The sequence below is a fragment of the Octopus bimaculoides genome, chromosome 1, assembly GCF_046866305.1.
Source record: "Octopus bimaculoides isolate indiv1 chromosome 1, ASM4686630v1, whole genome shotgun sequence".
In the NCBI taxonomy this organism is placed as follows: Eukaryota; Metazoa; Mollusca; class Cephalopoda; order Octopoda; family Octopodidae; genus Octopus; species Octopus bimaculoides.
The window spans coordinates 183,243,594-183,255,440 of record NC_142928.1 but is presented as its reverse complement, the minus strand read 5'-3'; the positions used below and the strand labels follow the sequence as shown (position 1 = coordinate 183,255,440).

The window sequence follows — 11,847 nt, the reverse complement described above, 5'->3', positions numbered from 1 at the left end:
ACCAAATCCACTCAAGGCTTTGGTCGGCCCGAGGCTATAGTAGAAGACACTTGCCCAAGGTGCCACGCAGTGGGACTGAACCCGGGACCATGTGGTTGGCAAGCAAGCTACTTACCACACAGCCACTCCTGCGCCTATGTAATTTAAAATATAAACAATATAATTCCAACAAGGGGAGGCAGAGATAACTGGATGTGAAAACAAACAAGAAATAGATCAAGAACACAATCTTAAAATGATTCTGATTAATCAATTAACCAAATTTGGTTTGGTTCCTTCAAAGAATGACAACAATATTCAATAATAAACTTACTCTTCTTCACTTTTTACTCTTTTCTTTCCAATGTTTGTATGAAAACCGTATGATCTGCCAGGAAAAAGTGTACTGCCAGGTGTAAAACCAAGAGTTTCAGTTCCAGGTGGTTTAACATTTTGGGGTTCTGCAGGCTTCTTATTAATAGCAAACCCCTGAAAGCCAAAGCCTCGAGGACGTCCATCACCTCCTTTATTGAATTTCAGAGAATTAGAACCTGTAAAAGAAAAAGAAAAAGTGAAAAAAGCAAATGATAATAACAATAGTGATGATGATGTCACAGGTACATGTATAGCTGTGTGGGTGAGAAGTTTACTTACCAAGCAAGCAAGGTTATTAAATTGGACATTAAAACAATGTTGATAATGATGATGATGATGATGATGATGCCACTGCCATCATCGTCATCTTAAGACTCACTTTTCCACATTTGCATGTGTCAGGCAAAATTCATTGAGGCACATTTTCTATGGCCAGATCCCTTTCCCCATCTTAAAGAAGACAGGCATTTGCCTCTAGCTCCTCTGAACCAATGGAGAACATGAGGAAAGAAAACCATTGTCACCATGACAATGGCTGAGTAGAAACAGCTGAATTCAGGTACCATGGTGATTCAATCAGAAAGACTAGCTCAAGTGAATGATAACATCTCAATTAGTGATTAACATGTTGGTTACAAATTAGCAGTGAAAATTAGATATGATAAAGGTGAAGAAGAAGAGGAGAAGAGCAGTAGTAGAGTTGGTGGGGGGGGAGCGAGGAAAAGAAAGAATGGAGTTAAAGAGAGTGAGTGATTGAATGAATGAGAGAGAGAGAGAGAGAGAGAGAGAGAGACAGAGACAGAGACAGAGACAGAGATGTTGCTACTGATGCAAGAAAAAAGACATCAGCTAAGTTTGAGTTTCCACAATAAGTAGCTCTGAAGTAGAATTGCTGCAAGCTAATTGCAACAACTTGGAAGACTAGCCAAGGAAGATGGAGGGTGTCCACTATGTTATGGTCACTTGATTGGCTAAAAATAGAAACAAAATCTCCCTCAAACACCCCTTACCAGTTACACACATATAATACCATTTCTGCAAAGGAAAATAGGACAGTCTTAGCTGGAATGTCTGTGATCATAAGTTTGCATGATTGAGGCTGACCGAGGTTAAGTAGAAACAACAAACCATACATGACTATATATATATATATATATATACACCCCATATAAATAGTATATGCATGAATATATACACCCCATATAAATAGTATATGCATGAATATATACACCCCATATAAATAGTTTTAGTATATATACATACAAACACTATATAAATACATATAAGACAATGAGTGAGCCTCTATGTAGTTGTTCAACCTGTTTGAAATAGCAGCCAAACCTCTCTTTCAAATCATCCCTGCACTTTCGGAAAAGTCATTGCCCAAGATCATCTCAACAGGGAGTGTTGAGGGGAAGAGAGCAAGAGGTAATCAAAGATATTTGTAGGCTGAAGATAAGAGAATGGACTAGAAACAAGAGCCTGGTTGATTGTATGCATGCAGCACAGGATAGAAGGAACTGAAGATTCTTGGCAATTCAATCTCTGGTCACAGGCAGGGCACCTAGCTGAATACAGTCCGAGATAAACTGTAGCTGAAAATAAAGAATGGTCAAGGCTAGACTAGTTGTGGCCTCTGATCAAAGATCTGCTTAACTTGGGTCTAGACAACAACAATAACATAGGTCATGTGTTAAACCTTATTCTTCAGTGACTGACAAAACATGACTACTTGTGTTTGGGTAGGAAATATGTTGGGAGCCAGGAATAAAAAGGATGAAAAAAAAAACTAGATACAAGTAAAAATTCCACTAAAGTGAACAGAGGCAACGTTGCTAATTTTTGTCAACTCACAGCCAAAAATAATCAAAATCATTAACAATAATTATCATATATTCAAAGTACACTTACCAGAAACATCAGATTTCCCATCAGACTTGGAAAAGTTCAAGTAGCGTCTTCTATCCATGACTTTCAAGTGTTGTTCTTTCCTTATTAAAAAACAGAACTTAAAAGATATTTTCAAATTATATCTAAACATGCAAACACACACACACACACACATACACCAATATCAGTGTTCCATACTTGCACAGGTCAAATGGAATTGGTTGAAGCAGGTTTTTTATAGTCAGATACCCTTTCTGTTTCCAAGTTAGATAATATTTCCTCATAGCCAGATATGTTTCCATGGAAGATTGGAAACAAAGGGCAGTGCTTTTATGACAGTGATGCTCGTTTTTAATTGACACACCAAGTCAAGGGAAGGAGACATACGCGCACACATATATGTACACAATGGGCTTCTTTCAATTTCCATCTACTAAATCCATTTACAAGACTTTGGTTGGCCCAGGGCTATAGAAAAGGCCACTTACCCAAAGTGCCATGCAGTGGGACTGAAAGCTAAACCACAATGTTGCAAAGCAAACTTTTTAACAAAACTCTCGGAGTGGTTGGCGTTAGGAAGGGCATCCAGCTGTAGAAACTCTGCCAAATCAGATTGGAGCCTGGTGTCGCCTCCTGGTCCACCAGTCCTCAGTCAAATCATCCAACCCATGCTAGCATGGAAAGCGGACATTAAACGACGACGATGATGATGATGACAGCTAGCCATAATATATTCTCTTCCTTTATTCATTTACAACAGTCAGTAGTGGAATTATGGCCATGATGAGGAAACTACATTCAAGAGTTATCCCAGTATATTCAAAAGTTTTCATTGAGGATATCAACCCCAGTATTTATTTCCTTCTGGTGCTTATTTTTGCAATCACTATTTATTAAATGCCTAAGTTTTACCTTCTGGGCATAAAGGGCCTTGATTTGTTGTCTGCTTTACACTGGTACACAAAAATATCTACTAATTTCACTTGCACAGTATTTGTCAACAAAAGGCTGGTTGGATGCTCTTCCTGTTGCTAACTTTCCTTGTTTTTCAACTAAAGGATTTTTTATTCCAGAGAAATTCAAAGGTTCAGAATTAGAGGTTGAGTTGTTAACATGAGATGTCAGCAAATGCTGCTGGTTGCAGTCCAGTGACAAAAATTACATCACCATTTGTAGCCACAGATTAGGGTAGGTTGCAAATATTAACAGACACAGTCTCACACTTAAAAACATATGCAGTGAGTTTCTTTCAGTTTCTGTCTATGAAATTCCTTTACTTGGCATTGGTTGGATCAGAGCTATAGTAGAAGACACTTGCCCAAGGTGCCACACAGTGTGACTGAACTTGGAATTACATGGTTGATAAACAGAGTTCTTCACCACTCAACTATGTCTACACATGCCTGCAAGAGTTAGCTGAAAATTTTTGAGGCAAATTTTCTAGTTTGATGCTCTTCCTGTCCCCAACCCTCATTTATATGATGGTGATACTCTTTTACAACCATCACAAGACAAGAGTACACACAACCACATATATATATATATACGACAAGTTTCTTTCAGTCTCCATTTACCAAATTCCCTTACAAAGATTTGGTCAGCCTGGGGCAAGAGTGGAAGATACTTGCCTAAGGTGCCATAAAATGAGACTAAGCTTGAAACCGTATGGTTAGGAATGAAGTTGGTTAATCCCACAGCTAGATTTGCACCTATATATATGTGCATGTGTGTGTGTGTGTAATTACCATTTTTTTTACGATGCACTAATGATTCTGCATTCATGCTTGAGTGAAATAGTAAATTATATTTACAATCCTTGTTGACATTATGACCAGTTGCTCTGTACTTTTGAAGCACTTAGGGAATAAAAACATAAATCCTTTACTTGAAAAGCGGATAAGGAAGAGCATCAACATCGTCATTTAATATCCTGCTGTCCCATCTAAACCCATGCTTGCATGAAAGACATTAACCATCTTACTATGGAAATCAGATACATCCACACAAAATTTCATTACTCTTAACTGCAAAACCTGTTTTAGACACAAATCAATCTTTTGTTAGGGAATGGCATGTTTGGAACTATTTTTTTGTTGAGATATATCAAGTTTATCGAAGCAACAGGACCTGCAGAAAATACCAATTTTATTTTTTGGTAGATATTTAACATCGTTACAGGAATAACCATGAAATTTAATTTTGCAGTTAAAGAGTTAAACAAACTGAGAAACAAACACCCCAACATCTTAAATAAGAAAAGGAAAAGTTTAATCCTTACATACCCCTAAGAAGACAGGATTTTCACGGCTTGAACACTTTTGATCATAGATCTAACAACAAAAATAACATGTAACATTTGTCATAAGTTTTCAATTTATGCTTCAGCCCTTAGGCCTTCATTGCAAAAATTAAAAGACCAAAGACCATTCTGGGGTCTATTTCTACAATTTCTGTAAGAAAATGCTTACTCTAAATCAGCAGCATTCTTCTTTGAACATCCATCTCAAGTAATCACTCGTCCATCATGACTACATCATTTACTACTCCAGTGAAACAGCTGCCAGTGGTTCCTTCCTCTTCCTATTTCTAGTTACATGTACCACCTCATTCAACCGAAACATCACATGCAATCTTTTTCCAAAAACAGCTCATTGTGGAATTATTTTTCCATAAAAGAAAATTGATGTATAGAGACAAAAGAAGTAGGACAACACATTCATTAAAATAATACAACAGAATGCATAATATATAAACTATATATAAATACAGTTTATCAGGGGTGTCATGTCATATATATACAGGATGGGTCGGAAGTCACACACAAAAGTTCAACACACTCAGTAATTATCCAAAGACATATTTTCGATTTTTCTAAAAGTGAATGAAATAAATAATGAATACACACGTAATTGTACATGATGAACAAAATGAATAATAATAATAATAATAATAATGTAATATAAATAAAATGTCAAATCTTTTGGTGCATGACTTTTGGCACACACACACACCATCATCATTTAATGTCCATTGTCCATGCTGGCATGGGTTGGACGGTTTGACTAGGGCTGGCATGCTGGAAGGCTGCATGAGACTCCAGTCTGATTTGGCATGGTTTTCTATAGCTGGATACCCTTCTTAGCATCAACCACTCCAAGAGTGTAATGGGTGCTTTTACATGCCACCAACACGGGTACCATTTGCATGACACTGGTATCTGCCAGGGCAGCAATTTTGCTCGGCTTGATGAGTCTTCTACTCAAACACAACATAATGCCAAAAGTCTCAGTCATTGCTTCTGTGAGATCCAACACTTGAAAGGAACTCAGCCACTTTGCTTCTGTGAGGCCCAACGCTTGAAAGGAACTCACCCATTTTGCCCCTCTGAGGCCCAACACTTGAAAGGTGTTCAGCTACTTTGCCTCTGTGAGGCCCAATGCTTGAAAGGAACTCACCCATTTTGCCCCTCTGAGGCCCAACACTTGAAAGGTGTTCAGCTACTTTGCCTGTGAGGCCCAACGCTTGAAAGGAACTCACCCATTTTGCCCCTCTGAGGCCCAACACTTGAAAGGTGTTCAGCTACTTTGCCTGTGAGGCCCAATGCTTGAAAGGAACTCACCCATTTTGCCCCTCTGAGGCCCAACACTTGAAAGGTGTTCAGCTACTTTGCCTGTGAGGCCCAATGCTTGAAAGGAACTCACCCATTTTGCCCCTCTGAGGCCCAACACTTGAAAGGTGTTCAGCTACTTTGCCTTTGTGAGGCCCAACACTTGAAAGAAACTCACCCATTTTGCCCCTCTGAGGCCCAACACTTGAAAGGTGTTCAGCTACTTTGCCTGTGAGGCCCAATGCTTGAAAGGAACTCACCCATTTTGCCCCTCTGAGGCCCAACACTTGAAAGGTGTTCAGCTACTTTGCCTGTGAGGCCCAATGCTTGAAAGGAACTCACCCATTTTGCCCCTCTGAGGCCCAACACTTGAAAGGTGTTCAGCTACTTTGCCTCTGTGAGGCCCAACACTTGAAAGGAACTCACCCATTTTGCCCCTCTGAGGCCCAACACTTGAAAGGTGTTCAGCTACTTTGCCTGTGAGGCCCAACACTTGAAAGGAACTCACCCATTTTGCCCCTCTGAGGCCCAACACTTGAAAGGTGTTCAGCTACTTTGCCTCTGTGAGGCCCAACACTTGAAAGGAACTCACCCATTTTGCCCCTCTGAGGCCCAACACTTGAAAGGTGTTTTTTACATGCCACTGACATGGGTGCCAGTTATGTGACATACACACACACACATATATATATATATATATATATATATATATATATAAACATACACGGGATATGCTGAGAAGTTCCTGGCTTCAGGTAAAAGAAAATACACGAGGATCAGTTAATTATGATTTTGTTAAACATATCCCTGCCTCAGATTCACACATTGATTGCAGTGGTCCTTCAGTTTTCCTAAGCCCTGTAAAAGAACTCAGAAAGTTGGGCCTCCAGCCAGGCCTTTTGTGATACCCTTAAAACCAGAAACTTCTCAGCACCCCGTCATTTGTATGCATGTATGTATATGTATATATATAGTGGTTGTCTACTCCTTACACAGAGTTTGACCACCTCCTGCACCTACACCTTAGCCCGTTCATGGCGTCTGATGTGGCTTTTTAAACCAGACAGTGTTTTGAAAAAACACCCACACAGATTGCACCTCTGATTTGCACTACCAATACCTGCAAGTAAGTTCTGCTCATTGTAAATCCTAACATGTCTTTTAAGCGACGCCTGCTGGGATCGGCTGCTCTACATTGATAAGAGGCAAACACCCTGAAACTAGTCTGTAGGTGCCAGACCAGCAAGGGGAAGCGGCTAACCTCCCCTGTCCGAAGGTTATAATGGACACAGGTTCGTGTGTCACATAGCTAGCTAGAGGTGATGGCCTCTTGGAGCTAATCAATGGCAGCATTCGTCCTATTTTTTGGACTGCCATGTTGGCTTCGCAATAACTATTAATATATATATATATATATATCGTTGCCAGTGCACCTGGACTGGCTTGTGCGGGTGGCACATAAAAGACACCATTTCGAGCGTGGCCGTTTTCGTGCGGGTGACACGTAAAAGCACCCACTACACTCTCTGAGTGGTTGGCGTTAGGAAGGGCATCCAGCTGTAGAAACTCTGCCAAATCAGACTGGAGCCTGGTGTTGCCATCCGGTTTCACCAGTCCTCAGTCAATCGTCCAACCCATGCTAGCATGGAAAGCGGACGTTAAACGACGACGATGATGATGATGATGATAATGAAATCAATAAAAAGAGTACAGTGAACTTGCCATAGAGAGTAGAAAATCCAATTTTGGGGACAAAGTCACACTTCAGCACAAATTTGAGGAGAAATTAATTTCTGTCAACTTTTCGCTGATGAAGGACTATCTGAAACGTTAGATTTTCCACTCCCCATGGCAAGTTCACTCTATTCTCCTTTTATCGATTTCATTACTTATCACAAGCCTCGCCGATGCAGACCAGTACTAGTCTCTCTGGAGTTTGTTTAATCTCACACGCACACATACAATCGAGAGAGAAAGCGTGCTACAAAGTAGGCCTAAAGAGCCCGGCTATTCTTTAGTATCATCAATGCTGTTCGACATTCGTTGGTATGAGCGTGGGACAGTCGGGGGATATAGAAATCGTAGCGAACTCCAATCAACAGCTGACAAATACGATGTTCCATAGTGCAAGACTGATGTCATGTAACGTACGTGCGTATGTATTATTCAGGTACATTCTTATTTAAACGTAGTAAAATAACTTTTTGACGCAATGTCCTATATGAAGCGTAATTACAGTTTAGCGGCATTTTAAACAATAAAAATAGTGTTTATTTTTCCAGCTACATTAAATCACAAGGCTTAAATACAGTACTCGGAGCCTCTACCCAAATTTTCCTCAAATAAGTCGCAGCCTTCCGTCTTAAAATGGGGAGTACATGTTTAGATAATGTAGAACTAGATAATCCCTTAAAAGACGAGATGGTACAAGTTGAACTGTCTTTGATCATAGATCTCATTGATCTGAGTTGACCTGATTGCGAACAAAACAACCTACGATTGAGTCGAAAAAATAGTTTTACTATCACTTAATATGTTACTTTGAACTATTTCACTTCAGGTTAAAAAAAAAAGAGGGGGGCGCTTTAAAATACTTCTAACGTAAAAAATAAGTTCTTTTAAAATGCTTCTAATTCATTGTTTTATGAAAAAATATTAAGACCGAATTGTTTTTTGTTGTTCTTTTTTTTTAATTTATTTTACTTAGTTCCAGTGGTAACCGCCTGAGCCGAAGAGAATCTTATCAATATGTGAACCAAGGAAGCTTTTAAGAGGCCGTTCGATCTGTTAAAAGTATCGGTCAAATCTACTTATGACACTCTTAGTCTTTCTAAAAAGTATACAACTGATGATGTAGTCCTAGATACACTGTCTGAATGAAAGACGGGATAGTCAAAGCTGGAGTACCTTTGACCAGAGGTCAGCTCGATGGAAGCTAATACAGGGTTATAAACAACGTATTTAAAAATGCTGTTATTGAATTATTTGATTAATTTACGCTATTTAAATTACAAGAATCTATTTATTTCATATTAAGAAAAAATATTTCTCCATATAAAAAAAAAACTTGAGTTTAGACGGTAGCAGAATTGGCACCGTTTATAAATAAGACATTGGATCTTGTAACAGAAGGCACAGTTTATCCTCCACATTCACGCTTAGGAATTTGTACATTTTTTTCTGGATTTAAAATAGAAATAAATATTTTTTTTTTATTACCCTTGAAAGTGATAAATATTCAAGTAATGTTATAGATATAGCATTAATATAAATTAAGAAGATGGAACATCTTTTCTCGGAAAAAAATTAAGAAATATTACCAAAATAAAGAAAAAAGATAAGTTGCGCTTCTAATAAAATTAGATTTCTAGTCGTTCACATAATGTAAAAAGTATTTATCTCGCAAAAAATATCAAAAGTAGCAAATGATTAGATACAAAATAAAGGTAATCGATATTTATAGACATACATAACGCAATATACCGAAGTCAATTGAATTCTATACACGCATACATTCGGCACTATTATTAATTAAATACTAACGAGAGGAAGTTGAAATTTTAAAGCAAGCTAATATATTTTTTTATTAAAATGTACTGTTGATACATGCTGATAGGTGAGACAGAAATAGATTAACAAGAAATGTTGAAGAGACTGCTTTATACACGCTACAATCTCAAGTGACACAACGATACATAGCTAAAATAACCACAATATTTCTTGATAAATGCCATTATTATATACAGTGTCATCTGTAGCTTTACAAGGAGGTGGATTTGTAAATCACTGTAAAATAAATAAAGTGGAAAAGCTCACCGGAATATTTATATGCAACACAAATGTTGTATGTTCGGCCGCCAGAGAGACTGTAGAGTTACTGCGCCATTTTGATACAACTTTCGGGCTCTTTTTTTGAAAGAGTTAAAAGAGAGTTCTCTCCCAGTTTTTGTTCCATTCATTCGTGTTTTCGAGTGAATTCTGCTGTCGGGACAAATAAAATCAGTTAATGAGCTTCGGATGCGGAGCTTCTAATACTGACAGCTCGACTAAAGTAACTAAATGTTCTTTAAATCACACCCGGCTGTCTTTGAAAAGGAATAACATAATAGACAATGTGGTCTTTGTGAACGGATTGCCATAGCTGGAATACTTTTGATCATTGATCTTTCTCAATCAAGACTTACGTGGGACTAAAGAATATTGATGAAGGTTTAATACAGTCGTGGGCAAACTATGGTTTACGAGATTTTCTGAAAGGCATGTCTAAACAAAAATTACCTTGAATTTTCTTTTTGTAGTGCGGCCCGCTGCTCCAAAAAAGGGACATACCTACACAACTGTACCCCATCGACTTCGTTTCTTCATAACTTCCAGCAAAATGAATATTTTTAGTGCAATTTTTTTTACAAAAATGTTTCAGGTGGTACAGATTCTGATTATATCGGAATTTATTGTGAAAAAGTTTTTCCGAGGGTGAAGGAGCAGTTTCTGAAAATTCACAAACGTCGGCTTTGTTTCCTCATAACTTTCAGAGAAATGGGTATTTTCCAATGAAATGTTTTACAAATACATTTCAGATGGTGTAGATTGCGATTATATCGGAATTTAATATGAAAAAAAAAAATTGGTAGACTCGTGCGCATACATGCTGACACACATCACAATCTTTTTCGATATTTCCTGTTTCATTTTTGATATGTCAGATGTGTGTGTGTGTGCGAGTCTACCATTTTATTTTTTAACTCCGATGTAATCGGTATATACACAATCTTAAAAGGTATTCATAGAAAATTCCATTTAAAAAATAGCCATTTTTCGGAAAGTTATGAGGAAACAAACCCAACTCGAGTAAGTTTTCCGAAACTCCTCTCCACACCCTCGGAAAATTTTTTTCACAAATTCCGATCGACCCCCTCCGGATGATCATCTACACTGGCCTGACCTACCAAGTTTTCTACAATTTGTTTTCATTCCCGACAATGTCAGGAAGGCAATTGTATCTTTTCCAGCGGGTTCTGGCACTGGGATCGATAGCCTACGACCTCAGCATCTCAAGGATAGTTACTCCCTGTTAGCTGGTGATGATGGTCTCGAGCTCATAGAGAACCTAACGCAGTTCATAAACTTGTTCTCATCCGAGAGTGTCCTTACCTACATTCGTCCCCTGTTTCTTAAAGCTACATTCGCCCCCTGTTCCTAGAGCCCAACTGTGGTCTCCGCGCCCATACCAGTTGGTTGTACTCTTCGACGACACACAGCAAAAGTGTGTCTGTTCTCAGCTTCTAACGGCCTATCCGCTGAATTTTTCCCTATTCAGCTAGAAGTGGATACTAAGCTAGGTTGTGAGACTCACGCCACTTTCACCAACTTGCCTTCTGAGTCCCCAAAGGTCATCCTCAAACTAGACCTTAGGAATGCCTTTAATTCCATCAGTCGGGACGTCATCCTCCGTGCAGTAAGGGTGAATGCCCCACAACTTTATCATTTGCTTGGCAAGCCCATCAGGAGCCCTCCTACCTCTTCTTTGGTGATCACCTCATCCCATCTGCCTCTGGAGTCCACCTGGCCCTACCCTATTTGCATTGGGGTAATGATGTTAACAAGATGTTTAGCGTTAGCAGCTCCAAATGCAAACTCTGATTCTTCAACCATCCGGCTTCGCATGAGCAGACTATTAGACCATTACAGAAACCCTCCCCTCTATCGCAGTTCCTCCTTCATCAGCGTGATGCTCCCTTGGAGCCCCAATTACTGACCTAGGTTTCGAGTCCATCTTTAGATTCAAATTAGCTAACTTCCAGCAACTATTAAAAAAACGTTCAAGTAATTGAGCTCCACCAAGGTTTTTTCTTTTTTTCTTAAGAATTACTTGTCAATTCCTAAGCTATTGCATTTTCTGTTAGACCCTCTTACAGATTCTTGTCGTCCCTCAAATACTTTGACGACCTAATCTTCAGGAAACTCGAATGCTTGGTCAATGTCAAACTCTTCCCCCA

General features: G+C 38.9%; 1 protein-coding gene across 4 annotated transcripts in view; it reads right to left on the bottom strand.

The window, feature by feature from the left end:
• Positions 1-9,745, bottom strand: part of LOC106871744 (ATP-dependent RNA helicase DDX42) — a 48,766-nt gene extending 39,021 nt beyond the window's left edge. For 2 of the 4 annotated variants that reach the window (XM_014918369.3, XM_089363549.1), the window contains exons 1-4: positions 9,668-9,745; positions 4,527-4,574; positions 2,266-2,345; positions 314-530 (exon numbers count right to left, since the gene is read on the bottom strand). In XM_014918369.3, the coding sequence (XP_014773855.1) occupies positions 314-530; positions 2,266-2,323 (275 nt within the window). In that variant the 5' untranslated portion in view covers positions 2,324-2,345; positions 4,527-4,574; positions 9,668-9,745. The remainder of the gene's footprint in view (positions 1-313; positions 531-2,265; positions 2,346-4,526; positions 4,575-9,667) is intronic. The other 2 variants (XM_014918386.3, XM_089363560.1) reach the window with 1 other exon arrangement.
• Positions 9,746-11,847: the final 2,102 nt, after the last annotated feature.